At 55.1% G+C, this 24407-nt stretch overlaps 1 protein-coding gene across 2 annotated transcripts in view; it reads left to right on the top strand.

The window, feature by feature from the left end:
• The window catches only part of ZBTB7C (zinc finger and BTB domain containing 7C), a 290471-nt gene extending 266371 nt beyond the window's left edge, over positions 1-24100 (top strand). For both annotated transcript variants that reach the window (XM_059707245.1, XM_059707246.1), the window contains exons 4-5: positions 10204-11430; positions 21244-24100. In XM_059707245.1, the coding sequence (XP_059563228.1) occupies positions 10220-11430; positions 21244-21895 (1863 nt within the window). In that variant the 5' untranslated portion in view covers positions 10204-10219 and the 3' untranslated portion in view covers positions 21896-24100. The remainder of the gene's footprint in view (positions 1-10203; positions 11431-21243) is intronic.
• The last annotated feature ends 307 nt before the right edge of the window (positions 24101-24407 follow it).

The following is a 24407-nucleotide window of genomic DNA, read 5'->3' as shown; positions in this document are numbered from 1 at the left end:
CGTCCATTCTCATCAGTGGATCTTCCGGGCTTCTTTGGGCTGGGGGCTGAGGGGTGGGTTCTTGTGTCTTAAGGGTATTTCCAGTGTAAGTTATAAGAGTCTGGAGACCAAAACTCTTGGCGCAAATGGATGAGTCATAGCGATTAGAGTGGGAAGGAGTGGGTAGTTCCTCTGTAAGGTGCTGACAGGTGAGGCACCCTCCCAGAGGCTGAGAGAAAGTCCAGTCCTTGTGCTGGGCTCCTGGGTTGGGGCAAATGTAGCAGAGGGAAGGCGGGTTCTGCCTTTGGGATGTGCACCAGGGAAACAACATGAGGGAGGCGGGGCTCCGGGGCCGTGCTCTGTGGGGGACCCTTGCTCACCATCATGCAGTCTCCATCACGGTGGTCTGACGCTGGGGTCCTGCCCAGACACCCACCTGTTACTTACTGGCACTCAGCTCACATGTATTCCTTCTTGGTTCCTATTTCATATATATATATATTGATTTCAGATAGGGAGAGAGAGATACAAACATCAGTGATGAGAGAGAATCATTGATTGGCTGTTTCCTGCACACCCCGTATTGGGGATCGAGCCCCAAAACAGGGCATATGCCCTTGATGGGAATCGAACCCAGGACCCTTAATCCACAGGCCGATGCTCTATCCACTGAGCCAAACTGGCTAGGGCTTGGTTCCTATTTCTCTCTAACACAGCAGGTCCTCAAATAACATCAGTTCACTCAATGTTGTTTCACGACAGCATTGATGAGATGCTGTAGGAACTTAACTCGTGTTTATATCAATTAGCCTGTGGCAAGATTGCTTTTGTCAGACATCAATGAGTTTAGGTGAAGCCTTACTTCATATGCTGTGGGTGAGTCTTACCTGCTCAGGGAAGCCAGAGCCCCTCAAAAGCAGGTTTGGGGTCTTGTTTAGAACTCCGCACAGCAGGAAGCCCAAGTCAAGCACATGGTGAGCGAGGAATAACGTTTGTTAACTGTGTTTCCACTCACATTCTAATTGCCCTGGAACTGTCTAGCCCTCGGCTTCTGCAGGAGGCAAAGTGGGAAACTGTAGCGGAGGAGGGACTGGGCTGGAGTATAAATAGGAAGAGGAAACGCTTGGACTTTCTCGGCGCAATAAAAGTTATATTATAATATTATATACAATTAAGCCTGAAAATTGCAAGCTTCCAGTTTGTTCTCCCCAGCTGGATGCCAGGCGGTTCTCGTGGTGGATGGCGTCTGCTTAGAAGAGAAGGGCAAGTTCGAAGGCAAATCTGAGGTTTCACTTCCTTTGGAAAACAGATCCCTGAGGGGGGCCAACTGGGCCGCTGATCTGGGCCTTGTTTCCAAACTGAAGTGGCCAGGCAGGGAGGCAGAGGTGTTCCCCGAGGCATAACCAGGACATCGTCCACCTGGAGGAGGCCTTGGAGTTCGACTCTGCCCTCCTTCCTCCCACACCCCCTCCCCCACAGGAGCCCCTAGACTCGGTTCCCTCCCCAGAGGTCTGGGGCCGGACAAGGGCACGGGCACGGCTGTGAGTAATGAGCAGCAGCTTCATGGTCTAAAGGCACGATCTTCTAGCTGGTTTCCAGCCGCCCTCCCCTGCCTTCTCCAGGACTGCCGGTTGCTGGCAGCTGTCGATTCCTCTCCCATCCAGAGCCTTCTCTGACCTCCCCACCCCGCTGGGACTCGCTTGCCTTTCTGAACTCGCCGACCCTCTGCCTTGGAGCCCAGCACCTCCACTGCTCGTTGCTCCCGCCATGCTAAGCTCACACTTCTGTGCCTTACTTTCCCCACACTGTGCCCTTGGCCGGAATGTTCTCCTACTCCTGCCCCACACCCCTGGCTGCCCCGGGGCCTCGGGGCTCAGCTCATCACCTTCTCAGTGGAGTCCCTCCGGACCCCAGCAGAGCCCTGCCTCCTGGCGTCTGCCCCCCAGGGACCTGTCCACACCTCTGGATAGCACTTAGCACTAGGTTAGGCCTTGACATGTCTCTACCGCCTGCTCTTCTGAGAGTTCTGAAGGCCAGGAATCCCATCCCTTCACCCCATTTCTCCAGCCCTGAGCAAAATGGGTCCATTCTCCTGGACAATGCTTAGGAAACCTGGCATCCAGCTGCTGGGGTTGAAGTCTCAGTTCTACCTCAGTTTCCCCATTTGAAAAACAGGGGAATGATGATGGCACTAGGTACCTCCTGGGGTTTTGAGAGGATTAAGTGAGAGCGTCCACGTAGAATATTTAGGACAGTAGCAGCACAGAAAGAGCACTCACGACATCTGTTACCTCTTTGATCCTATCAACCTCAGTTGGAGGAAGCTCAGCATGAACGCTCTGTCTCGCGTATATTGTATCTCTGTCAAGCTATGTCCCTGTCTGTTCCCCGCACCCCACACTCAGGGCCTGTGGGGTTGTTGGTAATGCATTTGTACACAGTCTGGAGGAGCAACTTCCAGACACTGCCCCAGCAAACACCCTTGGCCGCTGTCTGAGAGTCGGGCCGTAAACCCGGATCCGCTTCCTGGCCTCCCTCGGGGGCCTGGTGAGGGAACAGTCAAGTACTTTGTACCACCGGCCGGTGTCTCATCACTTCGCCCAGCGTGGCCTAAAGCTGATTCCGCCTGACTTTGTAGCACGCCCGTCCTTTAAAAGCCCAGCATACGCTGCTCGTGACCCTACAGTCCAAGGATCCACCCGGGAGCCAAAATATTTAAGTGGATTAGTTGGAGGGCAGCATAGAACCACCGAGTGTGTGGGCGGCAAGGGACCTTCAGAGCCTTCTAGTCCACATTAAAGAAGAAACCGAAGCTCAGAGAGGGAACTCGGCCGGCCAGGGCTGCCTGTAACGCGTCGCGGAGCCGAGACTAACTGTAAATACAGGCTTTAATGATGGCTCTTCCCCAAAGGGTGCTAGCCCCTCTTTGCACATCGTACACCTGGGCACTTCTCAGCCCTTACTCCTCGCATTTTCCCCCAAAACAGTGGCCCTCTCGCCTGGCACCCGCTTTCCCTTCTCCCACTGTGAAGTCCCCTGGCTTGGTGGCTGTGGGGGGCGCTAGGAGTCTTTGGCCCACGGGTCAGGGTGGCCCGCATGCAGAGTGCCTCCAAGGCTGGCGCTGTGCAGCCGTGCTGGTGCCTCTAGGAGAGACACTAAAACAACCCCAGGAAAGTCCAAATGCCACCTAACCCAGGTGTCCACACGCAAACCCGGGTAACTACCAAAACCTAAGCCATCCCCACTCTTCCACAGGAGCTGGGCCTCTGGGCAAGATGCTAAAAAGAATGGGGCTCCTGTGTGCCCCCGCCTCCCCACCCCCCCGTGAGTGTGAGACTGGGGGGGACAGCAGAGCAGCTGGGACGCCTCCTGGAAAGGCTGCCAGAGGCACTGGGGCTCTGAAAGGCAGTCACGTGGGCCTGGTGCTGTTTATGGGGGATGAATGATTTATTTTATTATCTACATTTTCAGTGGCTTAATAAGGTTTAATAAGCTTCCCAGGGAGTTTTCTGGCTCGGGAAATGGCCTCTCATAAACACGAGTAGTAAATCCTTTATTTTGAACATAAAAAGGTGTGCAATTTTTCTTAAGAGGAAACAAGTCTTCCCCCACCCCCTCTCCCACCCCCCGCCTCACTCTCTAATAAATAAAGGATGGATAAATAATTAAAGAACAATAGCTGGAAGGGGCACCACTTTATTTGTCTGGCCCACACTCCCCAGGCCAGCACACTCCCCTGGCCTGCTCTGCTGGCTCTGAGCCCCTCCAGCTCCCTGAAGGGGGCGCTCCTTGCCTCACGAGACCATGCAGCCCCTTAGAGACCCACTCTGTCTTCTCTGCAAGGTCACCGCTCAGGGTAGGAGAGAAATCAGTACCTTCAGGGGACATGCGGGTTGTCCAGGAGTCATTTAACCACATTACTGTGTGACCTTAACCTCACTTCCCTTGTATTTCCTTATCTGTAAAATGGGCACAACACTGGCCTCACCTGCCATCAAGGAGGTGGAAGTGCTTTGACAAGAAAGGCTCCAAGCCAGCGCTTGGGCGAGGGTTCCTGGTGGGCAGCTGCTGTGAAGAGGAAGGGGTTCCTCCAGGGGGTAACTAACAGCTCAGACACACATACCCCCACCCCCATCACCAAAGCCCACGTGAGGAGCTGCCCTCACTCCTCCTCACCCATCTCTCGGGCCACCTCTAGGCACCCCTCCAGTCTGTCCCAAGTGTGTTTCATCCCGGTAAGAATTGAGGGGGGGGAGGAGCTCACCCTGGCTTCTGCCCCTCTCCCAACCCCTGTGGGTGGTCCCAGACCTTGTTCTGATAAAACCAAACCAGTGCAGCACTGAGGGAAGGGGGAGGTGGTGAGGATGGTGAGGGAGGGTCTGCAAGGGATAGCCCAGGGTCCCGTACAGTCTGGTCCCTGTCACTGACCTAGTGCTGTGACTTTGGGTAAGTCAGCTCACCAGCGAGTTTCGGTTTCTCCTCAGAAAAGTGTGCCAAAGAATTCTTTCTGTCCCCTGGATCCTGGGAAAATGCATGGAGAAAGGAGATTTGAACAAGTCATTCTGAATCTGAAGCTCAACAGGGCGGTGGCAGTGCTAACTCGGGGGCTTCAGCAGAGGACAATGCAGCAGAGGCGCACGTGCCTGGTCACAGGAGAAAAACGCAGACCCCCAGATATAGGGACCTCCAGCTGGCCGGCTCCCAGGGCAGTGGGAGCCGGCCAGCTGGGGCAAGGGAGAGAACCCACGTGTGCCTGCCTGCCAGGCCTGGCCTCTGCCCTGGGCCTCAAGTCTTGTCCTGTGGTTGGGGGACTAGGCATTGGGGGGACACAATCGTGTGAATCAGGGAGGGCCTGCATTCCAGCTGTAAGGGAACATCTGGTGGAGAAGGGAAGCTCAGAGCTCATTTCACACAAACCAACCAGCTCTAAACCCTGGGCCTGAGGCAAGCTAGGGACTGTGGGCTCCGGGCGTGTCCTGGCAGGTGGCAGAGCAGGTGGGGCCGGCTGTGCTCAGTTGTGGGCCCTCTGCCTAGGGTGCTCTGGCAGATGGGGAAGAGCCTAGAAATTGAAGTGGCCCTGCCCAGCCTCCTAGCCCACACAGTCGCCCCAGCCTCAGGGGCAGCTGAGGCTCCAGGGCATTCTGGGGGCAAGAGGTGTGGCTGCCCTGCTCAGGGAACTGCCAAGGGCAGGGTGGGGCAGGCCGCAGAGCTCCAGCTGCTTGGACCAGGCCTCGCTGCCCTCTCTCCTGCCACCCCCGCCCTCCCCCCCCTCCCCCCACCGCAGGTTTCGGTGCCTACACAAACCACAGGAACTACAGACCTGCCCAAAGGGTGCAGGTAGCTGCTCCCCACCTCATCCCATGTCTGGGAAAGAACCACATCCTTCTCAGCCCCTGGGCGGCACCCCCACCGTCACCGCAGCCACCAGTTCTGCAGGTGGCTCTGAGGTCGCAGCCTGGGGCAATGGAGGAGGTGGAGGCTGGAAGTGGTGGGACCACTCCCGGGGCAGTGGGAGCCGGCCAGCTGGGGCCAGCCTGCCCTGCGATTTGGCAGATTTGCTGAGCTGAGCAGGATTTCGGAAGGCGCTGGACTTGTGGATCAGAGCAATAGACTTGTCTCAGAAGTCACACCACCAGGCAGCCACAGAGGACAGGAAAGAGGTGGGACTCAGAAATCAAGTAAATCAAGAAATCACTTTGCCTCTCTGATCCCCACCCAATGGGGATCATAAAAAGGATAAGGTGAATGAATGTAAGTGCCTTATGAATGACAGGGCTCTGTTCCAAGCCAGAGGACTGGGGCCACCCCTCCGCCTTTTGTGACTTCCAGGCTATCTCTCCTCTGTATTTGGACTGATCTCATTCATTCAGGGTCTACCATATTCATACTAAATGGCATCCTGGGAATGACACAGGCATATAAGAAACAGGCCCTGCCCAGAGCAAGTGAGATCTAAGCCGTGAATCCCCCATTTTCCAGATCGGCAAACTGAGGGCAGTGGAAGTATATACTTTGCCTATGCCCCTGTGCTTCACGTTCCTGGTAAAACCAATCCTACAACATGGGGCCCCTATTAGCCAGACAAGCCTGCACCTGGCTGAGGGCACAGGCTTGGCATCAAAACACCCTACTTCTAGTTCTACCTCTGACACTGATTGGCCGTGTGAGCTTGAGCACCGGTTCCTCTCTGTGCCTCATTTTCCTCATCTGTAAAATGAGTATAAAGCTGATACCAGCTTCGCCTGCCCCATAGGAGTGCATGAGCTAGGAGATGTGAATGAACCTTAGCACATAGGACTCACACCTGCCGGGGTGGCCTGGGAACTTGTAAGGGCTGTTCTCAGAGTCTCTGGTTGGGTGAGGTGCTTACTGGTAAGTCGATGGACCTGCAAAACCATGCGGAAGGCAAATTGGCTCCCAGTAGGGCCCCACCGCCCTCTGTCAAACCCCTATGATGAGGCTTCCGGGCATTCCGGGGCCAAGGGGTGTGGCTGCCCTGCTCAAGGGAACTGCCAAGAGTCTTGTACTTCCTGGACTGCAGAATTGCTAGCCTTGGTTGAGCACCTACTATGTATCAGGAGGCCTTCGCTCACTTGACCCATACAGCAACTCCGTGAGGTCGACACTATGATCCTCTCCATTGTGCAGGTGAGGAAACTGAGCTCAAGGACGGAAATACCACGTCCCAGAGGCCTCAGTGTGGGTGTCAGATGTGGACACGGGCGGCCTAAGAGCAGGGCTCTCACCCTCCACCCCTCCACGTGGGCCGTGGGTTGTCAGATGACCATCAGCCAACCTCAGCACGTGCTGGCTGGGAGCGGCTTCTGGTGCAACCCCACTCAGGATCCAGGTGAGGCACACCCCCCTCTACCCAATATAACCCGCTCTATCCTTCACAGCTCAGAAAAGCCCAGCCCACAGGGATCCAGTGCCGTGCTGTTCATACCTCTCATTCACACTCAGCACTGAGACCTCCAAGCCCCTGGCATGTGTGAGTCTCAGCTCATCCTCACCCCTGGCTCTGATCAAATCTCTGAAGAGACAACATTTGGGGGGCGGGGGGGAAGAGTTCAAATCTCCCTGCCCTGTAGAGGGCAGTGTGGTAAAAGGAGATGGATGTGAACTTTGGCACCAAATACAGCTGGGCTCAAAGCCTGGCTCAGACCCTTGTGGCATTGGGCAAGCCACCTACCCTCTCCACACCTTTTCTTTATCCCTAAGTTGGAGATGATGATACAAATGTGTACCTTTCAGAATTCCATTGGTTGAGGAAAGAGTAGAGGTGCGATGCCTGACATGTAGCAGGCGCTCAATAAACGATAGCTACTATTGACTATTCTTATAAATGCTGGCTGGCTAGCTTGCTTCATTTGGTTATTAGAACAGGACACAAATAAGAAAACTCAAGTCTCACTCAAGAAATTGGTCGTGGAGGACTTCTGGAGCCAGATTCCTACAATGCATTTCTGTGGTGGGAGGTCCTCCGGCCCCTTCCAATGTCCCCACCCCCACCATTTCTCTGTTCTGCTCATAGACGCACCCTGTCTGTCTGTCGATGGTAAACTGAGGGCAAGATCCCTTCTCGTGGCAGGGAGAGAGGGGAATGCAAGGAAGTTACCCAAGCCAACAGAGTTCTCATTTTACAGCTGAATAAACCAAAGCCCGACATGGGAAGTGCTGCCGTGTCAGACAGGGTTACTTGGACATTCTGGGCTCTAGCACCTTCCACTGGGAGCAGAGGCCCTAGGAGGCTGTGGCAGGCCTCCTGATGGCTGGAACCACGCCTGCGAAAGTTCCACCTGCCTTCTTTCTTCCCCTAGAATCTCCTTCCTCCGTTTCCAAGCATCTCTTCCCCTCTTTCCCTCCTCCTTCTTTGTTTCTGATCTGTCTTTATACCTTTTTCTATCCCCTTTGGACCAATGACCATCTTTTGGGCTAAGCCTCTCCTGGCTGTTGAGAGTCTTTGTTTTGTTTTGTTTTGTTTTGTTGTGTTGTGTTGTGTTGTGTTGTGTTGTGTTGTGTGTGTGCTTCTCTTTCGTGAGCATGTTATTCTTGGAGACAGAACTGCCCTGGCTTAAGCGGTGGGAGGGGAAGGAAGGAGGGCCTAGGTGGGAAGGAGGGGAGGTGGGGGTGGGACATGGCCACCCCTTTGGGACACTGCTGTCTGGGTCCTCCAGGGAATCTTAGGGTCATCAGGGAAGCTCCCAGAGTGAAGGGCAGGGACATGTCTTCTCAAAGAGACAATGAAACAGCAAGTGTCAGCCCTCACCTCCTGCCTGGAAAAACAGCCCAGCTACACAGCTACATCCCCTCCTCCAGGAATGGGACAAAGGCTGCAACCAGGCCACTGTGAGAAGTGGCTGCTGGGCAGAGCAGCCTGGAGTCCAGGGTCACCCTGGCCTGTTGCCCTTTCCTCATCCAGGTCAACTTTGCCCTTCTAACCTCTCATGGTCATGGCACACTGGTCATTAGATTTCCCATGACCACCCATGACAAGATGAGGCCACAGGAGCCCAGAGAGCTGAGCAGCCTCCCAACGTCTCAGAGCCGTGGGCCCTGATTCCCAGGCTCCAGCCGACGTGGCTACTACAGCACAGAGATGGGACGTTTAGGCGAAAGGACAGCAGTCTCCATCCCTCAGGGAGCTTGGCTGAGACACCGACCACCAACACATGGCCCAACAGGTTCAATTCCTCTCTGCAAGAAGGTGGGGAAAAGCTTAAAGAATTGTGGGCATTTCCCCTAAAATAACATTTAAGAACATTGTCATCTCTAAAGCAGCAGTTCTCAACCTGTGGGTTTCGACCCCTTCACAGGGGTCGCCTAAGACCTTCGGAAAACACATACATAATTACTTATTGTTTTTGTGATTAATCACTATGCTTTAATTATGTTCAATTTGTAACAATGAAATTGGGGGTCACCACAACATGAGGAACCCTTTAATACAAAAGGGCTGCGGCATTAGGGAGGTTGAGAACCACTGCCTTTGGCGAGCAAGAAAATGGCTCTAATTTCCTGAGATTTTACTGACTTCAGCTTTTCACTTAACAGTCCAAGGGGCATTTCATTCACAAACAGTCTTCAGAGGGGAGGGTCCCTCTGAGGGTCAGGACCCTACTACCCATTTGGAAGCTTCATGAGAAAAAGGTGTCATTTCCTCAATACGTATTTAGTTTTTAAAGAAACTGCTGAGTTGATCACAGAATGGCTGTACCACTCGTACTCTCACCAGCTATGTATGAGTGATCCAGTTTCTCCACACCCTCACCAGCATTTGGTGTTAGCACTCTGTTATTCTAGCCATTCTGACAGCTGTGTGGTGATAGCTCACTCCTCTTCAGTGAACCTTGCTGTACGTTTCTCACGGTTGTGTCACTGCTCTGGAGGCTGGAAGTCCAAGATCAAGGTGTCAGCAGGTTTGGTTTCTTCTGAGGCTCCTCTCCTGGGCTTGCAGATGGCCATCTTCTCCCTGTGTCTTCACAGGGTCTTCCCTCTGTGTCTGTGTCCTCATCTCCTTTTATGCGGACACATCATAATGGATTAGGGCCCACTCAGGTGACCTCATTTTAACCTTAATCACCTCTTCAAAGGTCCTACCTCCAGACATAGTCACATTCTGAGATACTGGAGGTTATAACTTCAGCCTATGGATTTGGTGGGGGACACAACTCAGCCCATAACAGTAGCCAGTAGCCAAATGTTAGTCTGTTACAGGAGTCAGAGGAGTTTTGCAATAAACCAGAGCATTTTCTCAGCAGCATTGCGTCATGAGAGAACATTCCCCCTTTGGCCTCAACCCGCAGATGCTGTGTGAGGAAGTAGTGGACGTAGCAGCTGAGTGTCAGGTGACTGTCCGTCCTGGTGTCTCACCATTGCATATGAACAAAGTTGACTTCAGTGAAATCATGCCCACGAGAAGCCTTTGCCAAACAGCCTACGCCAACTGCCCCATAGAGGTCAACTCCGTGAGGGCTCCGGGCAAAGACCCCATGGGCCAGTGAAAAGCCCCAGCCTATGAGCTGGGCTCTGCACTGCAGGTGGGATTTAGAAAAGCCGAGAGGGAGGAGGGCTGGAGGCGGGGGGAGCCTTAAGCAAAGGCAGGGGTGGTTTGGACCACCATGCCCACCAGCCTCGCCTCCCTGGTCCGGCATCCCAGAGCTGGGTGTCCCCTCCTGGGACTGCATCCTCTAACCCGGTCTCCCTCTCTGTGTCTGTCTGCAGGGCTCTGGCTGAGACCATGGCCAATGGCATTGACGAGCTCATCGGCATTCCCTTCCCCAACCACAGCAGCGAGGTTCTGTGTAGCCTGAACGAGCAGCGGCACGATGGCCTGCTCTGCGACGTGCTGCTGGTGGTGCAGGAGCAGGAGTACCGCACCCACCGCTCCGTCCTGGCGGCCTGCAGCAAGTACTTCAAAAAGCTCTTCACAGCCGGCACCTTAGCCAGCCAGCCCTACGTCTACGAGATCGACTTTGTCCAGCCAGAGGCCCTGGCCGCCATCCTCGAGTTCGCCTACACCTCCACGCTCACCATCACCGCCTCCAACGTCAAGCACATCCTCAACGCCGCCAGGATGCTGGAGATCCAGTGCATCGTGAACGTGTGCCTGGAGATCATGGAGCCTGGCGGGGATGGCGAGGAGGAGGACGACAAGGAGGACGACGACGATGACGAGGATGACGATGACGAGGAGGATGAGGAGGAGGAGGAGGAGGAAGAGGATGAGGAAGAGGATGACGATACGGAGGATTTCGCGGATCAAGAAAACTTGCCCGACCCCCAGGACATCAGCTGCCACCAGAGCCCTTCCAAGGCGGACCATCTCACTGAGAAGGCCTATGCGGACACACCCAGGGACTTCCCGGACTCCTTCCAGGCCAGCAGCCCTGGCCATCTGGGCGTTATCCGGGACTTCTCCATTGAATCTCTGCTGAGGGAGAACCTGTACCCCAAAGCCAACATCCCCGACAGGAGACCCTCCTTATCTCCCTTTGCCCCAGACTTCTTCCCACACCTCTGGCCAGGGGACTTTGGTGCCTTTGCCCAGCTGCCCGAGCAGCCCATGGACAGTGGGCCCCTGGACCTGGTCATCAAGAATCGGAAGATCAAGGAAGAGGAGAAGGAGGAGCTGCCCCCACCCCCGCCCCCACCCTTCCCGAATGACTTCTTCAAGGACATGTTCCCGGACCTTCCCGGGGGGCCGCTGGGCCCCATCAAGGCGGAGAATGACTATGGTGCCTATCTCAACTTCCTGAGTGCCACCCACCTCGGGGGGCTCTTCCCACCCTGGCCCCTGGTGGAGGAGCGCAAGCTGAAGCCCAAGGCCTCTCAGCAGTGCCCCATCTGCCATAAAGTCATCATGGGGGCCGGGAAGCTGCCGCGGCACATGCGGACCCACACCGGGGAGAAGCCATACATGTGCAACATCTGCGAGGTCCGCTTCACCAGGTGCGCATGGCGGCCCCCAGGTGGGGGTCCCAGCTGGGAGAGGGTCGGAGGCTGCAGTGATGGCAGCAGAGAGGGGATGGGTGTGCGGGGGTGGGGCAGGGATGGAGAGAGAGACCCAGTTCAGGGGAGGTCCCACTGGATCCTAGATGCACGTCAAATTCATTGCAAGAAGGCGTGCTAGGCATTACTTGGTGCAGTGATTTTCAAGCTCTTTTTAAAAGGGAAAATAGTTCCTTTAAAAATATTTTTTTTCTTAACTACAATATTAAGTGGAAGGCAAAATATAAAACAGATCAGAGCAGAGCTGTAAGACAGAAGTGAGGAGCCTTGCTCACTTGGCCTCCCTCCCTCCCCAGTGTAGATCCACAGAAGCCAATTGAAGTTCCCCCGAGGAGTGGAGTGCAGCCCTTCTATTTTATTTGGAGCATGTTCAACATGCCAGGGCTGACCTAAGTGTATTCTCTATCCTCTCACCCCAGCCCTGCCCTTTGAAGACAGGGAGGTGCTATATGGCCTTTGTTTACAGATGAGCACTCCATCCCCCCCATGGCTGGGTGGCCACTCAGAAGTGCAGCTAGGAAATGGCAGAGCCAGGACTTACTTGTAGGACAGCAAAATCTGAGACGGGTGGCTACAGAGAACTCTCAAGTTTTGTAGCCAAAATTGGTGGGTGGGACGTGGGGGTCGGATTTGCCCACTGCTAGGTATTGACGGGCCTGGAATGTTGTGTTGGTGCTGTGAGACTGATCTTCCCAGCCATTTCCTCAGTGGGGACGGTTCTGGTGGCGGTCTTGCATCAGGGCTTGGTCGTTTCAGTGTGTCGGATGTAGATAGCATCTTGTGGATGTCTGTCCTGTGACCCTGACCTTCTCAAGGAGGTCCTTTCCCCACACGGCCACTGTCCGTCAATGAGCTCACCCCGAGAGACCCACACGTCTGCCAACGGTGCTGCCGTCAGCCCGCGTCTGGGAAATGTCTCCGTGGGAATTGCTGGGGGCTTGTTCTTCTGATTCTCTTCTTCGATGGGCCCAAACCTTTGGTCTTTGAGGATAAAGCGAAATTTTTTGAATTATGTCAAATATTGAATAAGGGCCATGTTTTTTGGGGGAACACAAGTTCTGTGAAGTAACGAGACCTACGTTTTTGGGTGGCCTGGAACTCTATCAGAGCTTACCAGAGAAGGGCATCAGAAATACATGTTCAGGTGACACTGGCATTGCCAAAATAGCTCAGTGGGCTCGTTCATTCGGTGACTACTTCTGGCCTTGGGGTCCTCGCACAGCTGCTTCTGTGAGGGAATCCCCAAGCAGAACTTCTCCCAGACCCTTGGCGCTAACAGTGGGGGGAGAATCTGGACCTGGACCTCAGATTCCCTCCCCGAGATTCACCTGCCCTCAGGTGTCTTTCATTACTGGCCCTGCCACTCTAATGCTGCCTTAGGCACTGCTTGCCTCTCCCACCCCACCTCCTCCTGAATTCACTGAGCCCCACAGGCCTGGCTGGAACACCTGAATGAGGCTGACAGAAGCCCAGGAGAGCAGACGGGAGACCAACCAGAACATCATAGGGGGCAACACAGCTCACTCATCTCCTGCCGGTGACTCCCCAGCCCAGCCCCAGGGAGTGACTTCAGAGCGTTGCACTCTTCCCAGGCCAGATCCAAGACAGGCAGCCCTGCAGTGGCCCCGAGCTTCCCCTCCTGCCACCCAGGGTCCAGCTCCCGAACTTCCACGTCTGTCCCCTGTGCCGATGGCTGCCACTGAGACCTCTCCCGGCAGGAGGGACTCAGGTCCACAGCTTCAACAGGATACATGTCTCAGGGCACAGCACCATGACCCTGCCCAGCCCCCTAAGTCTCCACCCTTATTCCCTCCCTGTTCCTCCCCTCCAGGCCTTTTCCACCTGCAGTGTCTGTGAGGACCACACCAGTCTGTGGGCCCTGCCTTCCCTCGGGAAAGTTTTAAACGTGGGCGGACAGACTCCTCTCCCTCCTGACACTAGAAGGTTCTCTGAGTAGGCCTCCCATTGGGCAGCGATGCTGGGTTGCACAGGAGGTCTGCATTCCAGAACCCTTCCTCCCAGCACATTCCTGGTGATCACTTAGGGTGGCCTCGTGCCTGCAGCCTCCCCACCCTCCAGGTCAGATGGCCTGTGCCCTCCTGGCCATCCAGCCATCTGCCCTGCCCTCCCCTCCTCAGTGACATTCCAGCCTCCGTCAGCACCTCCCCCTCAGGGTTCCCCCTGGGCTCTGACAGGCCTGAGAAAGATCAGAAAAGCTCTGGCCCGCCCGGCTTCCTGGGAGGCTGGAGCGAGTTTTCCTGGCTCCTTCGGAAAAGGGACTGTACTTGTCCCTGTGGGCTGTGCTGTCCCTGTGGAACACCTCCCGAGCCCCTCCCTGGCACATTCTTCACAGTCACTGGTTCCTTGCTTCCCTCCTGCCACCTCCCTAGAGCTGCCCTGCACAGATCCTTTTTGGTCTGTGGAGAATGCCAACGCTGGCCTGCCCAGCTCGAGGCTTCCTGTACCTGTCTGCAGCCAAATCCCCCTGCAGCCCTACTCTAGGGACCTTCCTTGTGGCTAACTTCCTGCAGCCACCTTTCGTAACACCTCTTCCCCTTCCCCAGCTGGGGGCTCTTCAGCAGCCATTTAAAGCAACAGCTGCTGCCTCTTGAACTCAGAATTCCCAGGCTCCCTTGCAAGGCCAAGCCACTCCCTGGGACTGGGCCCCCAGAGGCCGAGGGAGCCAAACCTGCTGCCTTCAGTCCTCCTCCTGGACAGTTTCCCTTCCTGAATCTCAACTGAGCTTCTGCTCTCTGGCCAGGCCTCCTTCCCTTCTCCTAAATGCTGACCCATCCATCCCTCTTGGGGGATGTTGGAGAGGGCCTACCCTCCCCCTGCAAGGTGACCCTGTGTCACAGGCTCCAAGTTATGGCCTCAGATGCCAATGCCCAGAATGTCCACACCCTGTGAGGACATCATTCCTCATGACTTCAGCAGCCACAACAGGGTGGAGGGGCCTGGGGGTCCTCCCATGCTCTGTCCCTAAAGGCTGCCTGCACCTTCCGTGGTACGCTTCTCTAAGAACAGGGACCGCCATTGCTGTCTATTCCTTGGAGTCGGAGCCCTCACCTCTGAATCAGCTCCAGATTTCAGCCAGTCCCACCAGTTGTCCCACCACTGGTTGCTCCATAGATGAGACACCCCTGGAGCCCTGAGTAGGGACTCAAAGACTTCAACCAGACTGTGCTTCTGTGGCCCCTTGCTGACCCCACTCAGCTCTGGCCACCACTATGAGTCCCTCTGCCTTGCCTGAGTCTGTGTTTACACTCTCCAGGAGTTGTCCAATGTCACCATTTTCTTCCTTAAAAAGAGATGGCTTCACCAGGCTGGTGTGGCTCAGTGGTTGAGCGTTGAACCATGAACCAGGAGGTCGCAGTTCAATTCCTGGTCACGGGACAAGCTTCAGGCTCAATCCCCAGTGGGGGTGTGCAGAAGGCAGCTGATCAATGATTCTCCCACTGATGTTTCTATCTGTCTTTCTTTCTCTGAAATCAATTTTTAAAAAAATGTTTTTAAAGAGAGAGATGGCTTCTACCACAGCCGATCCCACTGGCTCCACCTTGGGAGAGAGAAGTCTGGATCAAGGCTCCCCCAGGTCCTCTTCATCAGGAGTCCCGCTATTCCCAGAAAGTCTGGAAGCAGGGCCGAAGGTCAGGACCACAGGGTTCTGCCAGACCTGGCCCCTAGCACGGGCCTTGAAGAAAAGGGAGCAAATGAGCGGGGAAGATGAGAGGCGTTGTCTCTCTGCATGCAGAGGGATGCTGCTGCCTTGGTGGGCATTTTCCCTGCCACCCAGACCACAGGTTGTCCTCCCGGTTGTCACACTGCAGCCCTCATCACTGCCAACAGGGCCTGGCCCTGGGCTGTGAAGGCCTCAGAAGACCCTTAATTTTCCCTAATGTCTGTCACCTTGGTCCTTGGGTGCAGGCAGCCTGTGAGGGGATCACCTAGAGAGCATGGCTGGGCAGCCTTCCCTCCTGCAGCTCCTGCAGCCCCTGCCGCCCGGCTATCAGAGGTGCTCCAGCCACGTCCGGCCGGGCTGGTAATAAAGGCATGAAACCTCAGGATTTGTGAAAGGACCAGCCCCTGAGCCCATCCTGTTCCTGGGAAAAGATGGACAACCTTTGAGCCCTGAAAAGTCACTCTCTGGTGAGCCATGGTCTCCCCAGTTTCCACTGGATCCCCTCCCAGCAGCCCCTAAAGGTTGCAACTTCTAGTTTTCAACCCCTGCCTCCAGGGTGAGCCAAAAAAGCTGTCTGCTCTCCGAACAAGGCCAGAAGCATGGCTTCTTTTTCATTCTGTATTTTCCTTTTAGCTTTCCCAGTCCTGGCAGCTCTGGGGACCTTATTAAGATAATGTAATGTCATTAGCAGTGGCAGCAGGAAGAGTTGGTCTCCGACCATCAGGTTACCATGAAGTCTGAGAGGATGGTGCTGGGAAAGCATTAGCCTGACAGAGGCCTTCGTGGAGGCCTTCTTTTCCCTCGGGGTGCTCACGAGTGCGGGCACATCTTTCTTGATGCTGAGTTCTCCCAGCTGAAAGGAGGTGCAGATCAAGGTTTGGGTGCACGTGACCTGGCTGGTCCCTGGTGCAGGGTACAGGGAGGGGATGGCAGACAAGGGGATCGGGATGAGAAAGGACCATGCTGGAGTTTCGGGTTCTGAAAACTGGCCCTGCACCAGCAGGTCATTAGTCAGTCAACAAACGGTCCAGGAGCATCCACTCCATTCAGTGTCGTGCACTGAGCAGACTACAAGAGCGTCTGACAGGTTCCCTTCAAAGCAGGGGCCAGTACCATCTGCGCCTCGTGCTAGATGAGGGCCGAGAGAGCAGCACCTGGCACTGGCACACAGAAGAGCAGCTGAGTGAGTGGCTGGATAGCTAGCATCTCTCAGTGACTGTGTGGCACCTCGGAGAGAGCACTAGGCGACCGTCAGGAACCCAGGTCCGGGGTCTGGTACTGCCTCTAACTAGCTGTGTGACTTTGGCCAAGTCTGCTCCCCACTCTGGGCCTCAGTTTCCCCATGTGTAACATGAGGGGGTAGGAGCAGGTGCTCCCTAAGGTGGCTCCCTTAAATGAAGTTTTATGACTTCATTTACATATTGCCCACGATCAGGAAAGCTATGGACGGACACAGGACTGATGGAGGCTTTTCATGGGAGCAGGGCAGAGCGGTGAGTAGAGTGGTCAGAGCTCATGGGAAGTTAGTCCTGGAAAAAACGTAGAGATCATCTGGTTTATCAAGAGCCTGTTAACATGTCTGATTCGTAGTCTGAGTCAGGGGGCCCAGTGACCTGTGTTATGTGCAGTACATTTCGCAGGACTTTGAAAATTCTGATCTAATCCAGTTTGCCTTCATTTCCTCATGGGAGGGGGGACTGGAAGTCCAACTCATGCCAGCAGGAGTTCAAAGATGCAGCGTTGACTGGCATGTGGCCTGCGAGGGGAGCCGCATGTCCGTGGTGTGTGGGTGCAGTACTATGTACAGGGAGGGGCGGGGCTGGCAAAGTAAGTGGGGTGATCTTTTCTTAGCTTTCCTGAGATGTAATTGACATATGTCATTGTATATGTTCAAAGTATACACTGTGATGATTTGATATGTGTATTATTGAGAAATGATTCCCACAGTAAGTGATTAACACTCATCACCTCACATCGTCACCTTTCTAGTGTGGGTGTGGTGGAACAGTTAAGATCTACTCTCTTAGCAACTCTGAAGTTCACACTACATTCTTGCTAACTGGTCAACGGGAGTCCTCAGAACAGTCATCTTGTAAGTGATTGGAAGGGCTGAGCTTGTAAAGGCCTGGAAAGCTATGCTAACAGTGAGTTAGCACCTAGGCCACTGGACGGAGGAGACCTCGGGAGGTTTTAAGCAGGACCACAGGCCTGCAGTCCTGGCGGGGGGTGACCAAGAGCTCAGCTCCTGAGGTCCAGGCTAGAACACTTTCCAACGACACTCATGCTGTCTCCACGAGCAGCTTAGATCCGAGAAGAAGCAGGCGTAGAAGAGCCATGCTACGAATATGAAGCCAACTCACAAGAAAGAAATTTGGGTATACCCCTTTACTCAGACGCAAGCACAGAACACCAGAGGTCAAAATGGTACAGCCCAGCCTGAATTTTAGAGGTCAGGAAACGGGGGGCCCACGCCAGCCAAGGGCCTGCTGTGGTTCTGGGAGTATGCCAGGCCCAGCCTTGCCAGTGTGCACACACATCCCACTCTCCACCCCACGTCCATTTCCCAGGCGCACGTTCAGTACAGCCTGGTGAAAAGGTCACTCCAGGAATAAGGAGGCCGTGTGATCTTAGAAGCCCTCCCCTCTCTGGTCTGTGGTTTTCTCATCTTGAAGGTGAGGGAACTGGATTAGATCAGTATTTTCAAGGTCCCGCGAAATGTACTGCTCATAACACAGGTCACTGGGCCCCCTGACTCAGACCTGTTAACAGGCTCTTAGCAAACCAGATGATCTCTAAGTTTTTTTTCCAGGACTAACTTATCATGAGCTTTGCCCACTCTACTCACCACCCCGCCCTGCTCCCACGAAAGGCCTCCATTAGGCCAGCTCCCTGCCCAGGGCTGGGTTCCTACCGCAGCATGTCCCAATCTCCTGGGCCCAGAGGCAGAAAGCTGGCAGCAGGTGCCTCATCTTGACTGTTCTGGTCTTCACTTTCTGGGGCAGCCCTTATAGGCCTTGGGCTGAAAGTCCCAGTTTGAAAACCCACCTGTTTTCAACCTCAGAACAGCTTGCAAACAAACCACACCCCAAGTAGCTCCCAGCTCCCTTTGCCCATCACCGGCTGGATACCTTTGGGAAAGCTGCTTGACTTCTCTGCGCCCCGACTCTTCCTCTACGTGAGGAAATTACTCCAGGTGTGTTGAATCGAACTCACATGAACCTAGATTTCCTCATTAGCCCCGAACAATAGAATTACTGTCTGGCCCGCGGTTCAGCTCCGTACAGAGGGTTAAATAACGTGCCTAAAGGTGACCCGGCAAGTTAGTGGTGGGTCTGCTGCTACAGCAGGGGCTCCAAGACTCCAAATAGGGAACCCACCCCTACACCATAACCTGCCTCTGAATAACAGCTTTCCCGGGTCACTGAAATGGTATATTCACCTGCCCATAGCAGGTGCTCTATGAAAGGAAGATATAACCACCTTCTTGGTACTTCTCACACATTTGAGCCAATTGCCATTGAAATGTGATTTGTTTTAGATGCCCGAATGAAAAGCCTGGGAGAAGCTGTGGTTATGTACAGTAGGCCCTTGCTATTAGGAGATTTACCCTTTGCATTGTCCATTATTTGAGGGTGACCCCTCAGGGTCATTACTACAAATTATGTGTAATAGTGATTTTGAAAAGAAATCTACCTTATAAGGCTGTGGTGAGGCTTAAATGGGGTGCTATATTTAAAGTCCCTGATGACTCTAAGCCAGCGGTTCTCAACCTGTGGGTCGCGACCCCTTTGGTGGTCAAACAACGCTTTCACAGGGGTCGCCTAAGACCGTCCTGCATATCAGATATTTCCATGATGATTCATAACAGTAGCAACATTACAGTTATGAAGTAGCAACGAAAATAATGTTATGGTTGGGTCACAACATGAGGAACTGTATTTAAAGGGCCAGAAGGTTGAGAACCACTGCTCTAAGCTGAGTCCTCCGCCTGGTGAGTTCAGGAGTCAGACAGCCAGTGGGTGAGCCTGGCTGACCACCTAACGCCAGTTTCCATCAGGGCCTGGGTGAATGGGTGGGGTCCCAAGACATGTCCCTCAGGACTGTGCAGCTTTGCTCTCAGGGTTCAAGTGCACTGTGCACCCCACTGTACTTCCTACAGTGGTGAGGAAAGAGGCCTGGGCTGGGAGCCAACAGGCCTGATTCTCGTCCCAGCTCTGCCGTTAACCTCTGGATGGCCTCGGTGACTCCCCCTCCCTGGGCCTCAGTTTGCCCACCTGCAGAGTGAAGAATGAGCCTAGGCCCCTGGTTCTTAAAGTGGTCCATGGGCTCACTAGCGGTGGCAGCGACCAGCTTGTTAGACATGCAAATTCTCTGCCCTCTCCATCCCAGACCCACTGAATCAGACTTCTGGGAGTGGGGCCCAGCACCGTTTCATCGAGCCCTGGTAATGGTTCTGATACAATATCAAGTTTGAGGCCTGCTGGCTCAGATGCTCTCTAAGGCTTCTTACTGCTCAAACATCCAATCATCTGGGGGAAACGAGGGTTACAGCATGCTGGGGGGAGGGGGCATGGGATGTCACATCAGGGAACTACGCAGCCTGGGGGCAGCTGGTGGTTGTGGGAGGGACAGGGGATGTGGAAGAGAGGAGGGGCTGGTGTGTGGAGGACACCAGCCAGCCCACTTCCTCCTCTCTGCCCATCCCACTCCCCACACCCACGTCCATTCCTCCAGCCTTCCTGTGAGCACAGGTGGAAGGGGCAAGTCTGGTCCCCTTCCCTGGTCCCTGCCAGTGTACACAAGAGCCTCCTGCCTGGCCCCTGAGGAACCAGTCAGAAAATGAGAGCCAGTGAGACCTCTAGTGGCCAGGGGACCCCAGGAGACCAGGCCCTCTGCTCCTGCTGTCCTGGGGTTGTGTTAAAGGCGGTTTATTTAAATCTGGCCATTTTAGGGTGGATACCTGAGCTCCATGTCTGCTCTGAGGTCAAAGCCCAGCCAAAAACTACAGGCAGATGTCCCACCCAAGCCAGGCCTGCGGGGTGGAGGTGGCCGAAGGACACAGAGCTGCCCGGCCTGCGGGTCTGACCAGGAAAAGCTTCCGAATGATCCTGAGAGGAGTCCTTGCAGCCCAGCTGACGCCACCACAGCCAGGCTGAACCACTCCTTGAGCTGGTTCATGCAGGCTCAGTCTTGAGGGGAAAACCCTAGGATGTCAGCTTTCCTCTCAAGACCGCCAGGAGGTGTACTGAATGTTGTACAACACAAACCCGCATTCTCTTCGTCAGCCCAGGACAGTAGAAATTGACGCCTGGGCGGAGGTTCGGCTCTGTGCAGAGAGGTTAGGTAACTTGCCTAAGGTCCCCCAGCATGTCAGTGGTAGGTCTGCAGCTGGAGCAGGGGCTCCGAACCCCCAGTGCGAGCCCCACCCAACACCATTCCTTACCTCTGAATAATCCCACTTACACCCTCAGGAGCTTTGCCGTGGATTAGGCTACATTCTTGTTGCACCTGGCTCTTTTGTAAACCCTGGAATTGTCTGCAGACAAAGAGCAGAGCCCAGGCTTGGGATAAGAAAACACCATGCAGAAGACTTGAATGAGGTGTGCGGCTTCTATAGCCTCCCAGGTTAGCCCTGAGGACAGACGGAGCCCCACAGCCCGGCTGGGATGGGCGCTGGGGCTCTGGGCCAAGCACATGACAAACTGGGGGGAAGTGGGCAGGAGATTCAGGTGCAACCCAGTCTCAGAGGTCACTGCCCCTCCGGAGGACTAAGGACAGACTGCTGACTTGTGGGGATGTGTGTCGCCAGCAGGCCTTTGTCCAGCCTGTGGGCGGCCCTGACAGACTGGGAGCTTCGCTGCTCAGAGCTCAGCAGTAGGAGGGGTTCTGAGTGGGGGAGGTCTTTCAGGACCCCGCTCTTTCTCCAGCCGGCTGAGCCAGGTGACAGCCACACCTGTTGGGGTGGGGCAGTGGTGCCATTCCTGGGGTTTGAGACCAGGGCAGCATAGCCTGTTCTGGAGGCAGGGGGCAGGGGCAGAGAGTTAGGACTGACTCCCGGCTCTGCATTGCAGGCAGGACAAGCTGAAGATCCACATGCGGAAGCACACGGGGGAGCGGCCCTACCTGTGCATCCACTGCAACGCCAAGTTCGTGCACAACTACGACCTCAAGAATCACATGCGCATCCACACGGGCGTGCGGCCCTACCAGTGCGAGTTCTGCTACAAGAGCTTCACGCGCTCCGACCACCTGCACCGCCACATCAAGCGCCAGAGCTGCCGCATGGCACGGCCGCGGCGGGGCCGCAAGCCCGCCGCCTGGAGGGCCGCCAGCCTGCTCTTCGGGCCCGGGGGCCCGGCCCCGGAGAAGGCGGCCTTCGTGATGCCCCCGGCGCTGGGCGAGGTGAGCGCCCACCTGGGCGGGGCCGCCATGTGCCTGCCGGGCCCCAGCCCCGCCAAGCACTTCCTGGCAGCGCCCAAGGGCGCGCTGAGCCTGCAGGAGCTCGAGCGGCAGTTCGAGGAGACGCAGATGAAGCTGTTCGGGCGCGCCCAGCTGGAGGCCGAGAGGAACGCCGGCGGCCTCCTGGCCTTCGCGCTGGCCGAGAACGTGGCCGCCTCCAGGCCCTACTTCCCGCTGCCTGACCCGTGGGCCGCGGGCCTGGCCGGCCTCCCGGCGCTGGCCGGCCTCAATCATGTGGCCTCCATGTCTGAAGCCAACAACTAGGCTGGTCCTGTCCGCCCTGGTCCAGCTGCCCCGGCCCTTCTCCCAGCGGGCCCACCTGCCCCGTCCAGCGGATCGGAACTTATTCCAAAATCACAAAGAAAGAGATGACATATCTGTCAGCAGCAATGGTATTTCCCGGGCCTCCTGAGGCAGCTGCCCCCCGTTTGCTTCTGTCTGAGATGGGCATCTCCCCTCAGCGGGGCCAGCCTCTCCCTGACTGTCTGGCTCTCACAGGGGACTCACAGGGTCCCAGCCTCAGAGGAGGCCCCACGCTGCCAGCACTCCCGAGCTGTGCCTGCAGGGAGGAGGCTGGGCCAGAGGCAAACCAGACGCAGCAGAGATGAGGGGAGGGGCCAGGCCACACCCCTGGTTGAGCCGCACAGCCTAAGGCAGAGTCCCTGCGGACACTGCTCTGGTGGGTCCTGTTGGCGGGGAGGCCTCCTGGAGTCTGGAGTGAGTCTCCTGGAGTCCGAGCCCATTTTTTCCTCACCGTCCTGTGACCTCGAACGGGTCAGCTTTCTGTACCCCAGTTTCACACTCCTATGAAGGGGGGCTGGTGATTTAGTTTTTCCTCTCCCACCACCCACCCACTTGTACATGCCTGTTCCTCCAGAAGCAGTTCTCGTGAGGGCAGCAGCGGGTGCAAATGGCTGGAATATGGGAGTTAGTTTTATCACATCCACCTCTGTAATCGCCCAGGTGAGACATGTGGCCAAACTAGACACCGGTGACAGGGAGAGGGCTGGGTGGGGATTGGCCACAGGCCACAGGCAGCTTTGGGGAAGACCACACATTCCCCTCTGTCCTCTGGGCAGCCTGCTGTGCATGCCTGCGATGACGTTAGCATCTACCCCACCTCCACGCACCCCCTCCAAAGCTGCAGGGCAAGCATGTCAAACTCACAGCCCGAGGGCCACATGCCTCTTTATTTGGCCTGTGTTCGCCTTTGAGTTTGACATGCTTGCTGTAGGGAGTCCTGAGGTCAACAAAGAAGGGATGGGGACCCTGTCTTAACACCGGCCAACCGCCTGCCTCTACTTTGATCCCCGGAAACAGACCAAACTCCTGGTTCCCCCGGTTTATCTGTTTGCTTTTCAAGTTGTGGGTTTCCCTTGGCTGCATTTGAACACCCTCGACCCTTCCCTCCAGGGATGAAGCTGGGGGTGTGGCTCCCCTCAGGGCAGGGAGGCTGAGCCTAGGCTCCAACATGGGTCTGTGAGGTGGGCTGTCCACACACTCTCCCTGGTTCTCGAGTTTGTAGCAGGTCCTGAGAAGGAAGACAGCTCTGCTGGCCCAGTGCCTTCCTGCTCTCTCCCCTCTCCTGCCTTCCCTCCCTTTCCCTGCTGAGTTTGCTTTTGTTTCCCAGTAGCCAGGAAAGGAGGAGCGTTCATCCACACAGGCTGACGCTCCCACCCCCGGAGCTGTGGGCCCCCGAGACTTTATTCTTCTTCTCGCCTTGGCTTCTTCCTGCAAACACAACGAACAAAAAGGCCAGAGAAGACCACGACTCTGTCACGCCCCCAGCTCCCCAGAAGAGACCCCTGACGCCACACGCCCTCAGATGCCATTACGCCCAGAGGGGATTGATTGCTTCGGACACCCTCTTATCTTCACAGTCACTGCTTGGGCAGCCACCTCTTAGATTTCTGTCTCCTTTCCTGACACTTGCTGACATGCCATGTCCCCCCAAGCCAGGGGGTTGGGGCTGACCCAAACTTTAAAAGAAAACAAGGGAAATGAACTAATTGGAATCCAGTGGTATCGGGCTTTTGTTTTTATTTTGTAAAGGTAACGCCTTCTTATAAACTCCGTTTTTTTCAGATGACTGGTTAGTTCTCTTTGTTTTCTCTTGGCTGCAGTCTGGAGCTGTACATTGTAAAATATCCAAAGATGCTGAGTACTGTACGTTCAAGGAGAACCTGAAGCGAATGGGTTGTGGGGCAGGGGGTTGTTTGGTTTGGTTTCCCTTCTATTTTTTTATTTTTGGATGTTCCGATTTCCCTGTCTGTCTGTGGGAGAACTTTGGGATTTTTTCTATTTATAACTCTTTTTTTTTTATGTGATTGCTTTATGTAAAATGACTCTCAACAAAGTTTGCCTTAGTGATTCAAGGGACAATCTTCCGTAACGTTGGTCGCACGCCGCATCCCGCCGAGAAAACTCTCAGCTACTTTTCTGGCCTATTTATTAAACAGTATTCCTTGACTTGATTAAATTATATTGAGAGGTGACAGCAACAAGCCAATCTGTAAACGTTTGTGGCTTAAGGTTTTGACGATTGGGTGTCATAAACTTGCAATAATGTCAAAGACACCTTTCCAACACAGCACAACCCTTGGCCCTTATTTAATCATTTGGAGAACAGTGTTTTGAGGGAAAGAAAGCTACCCCTGCTCAGTGCCCTGGTTACTGTGGACGCCCCCTGCCCTTTCTCATGTTGATTGCCAGTGGGTGGTTGACTGATGGGGAGGCCAGCACTCCATTCTTTAATGGTCTCCTGCATTTCAGCTTT

Source organism: Myotis daubentonii, chromosome 8, assembly GCF_963259705.1.
Source record: "Myotis daubentonii chromosome 8, mMyoDau2.1, whole genome shotgun sequence".
Classification (NCBI taxonomy): domain Eukaryota; kingdom Metazoa; phylum Chordata; class Mammalia; order Chiroptera; family Vespertilionidae; genus Myotis; species Myotis daubentonii.
The sequence above is the reverse complement of the archived record's forward strand: the minus strand, read 5'-3'. Positions and strand labels throughout refer to the sequence as shown.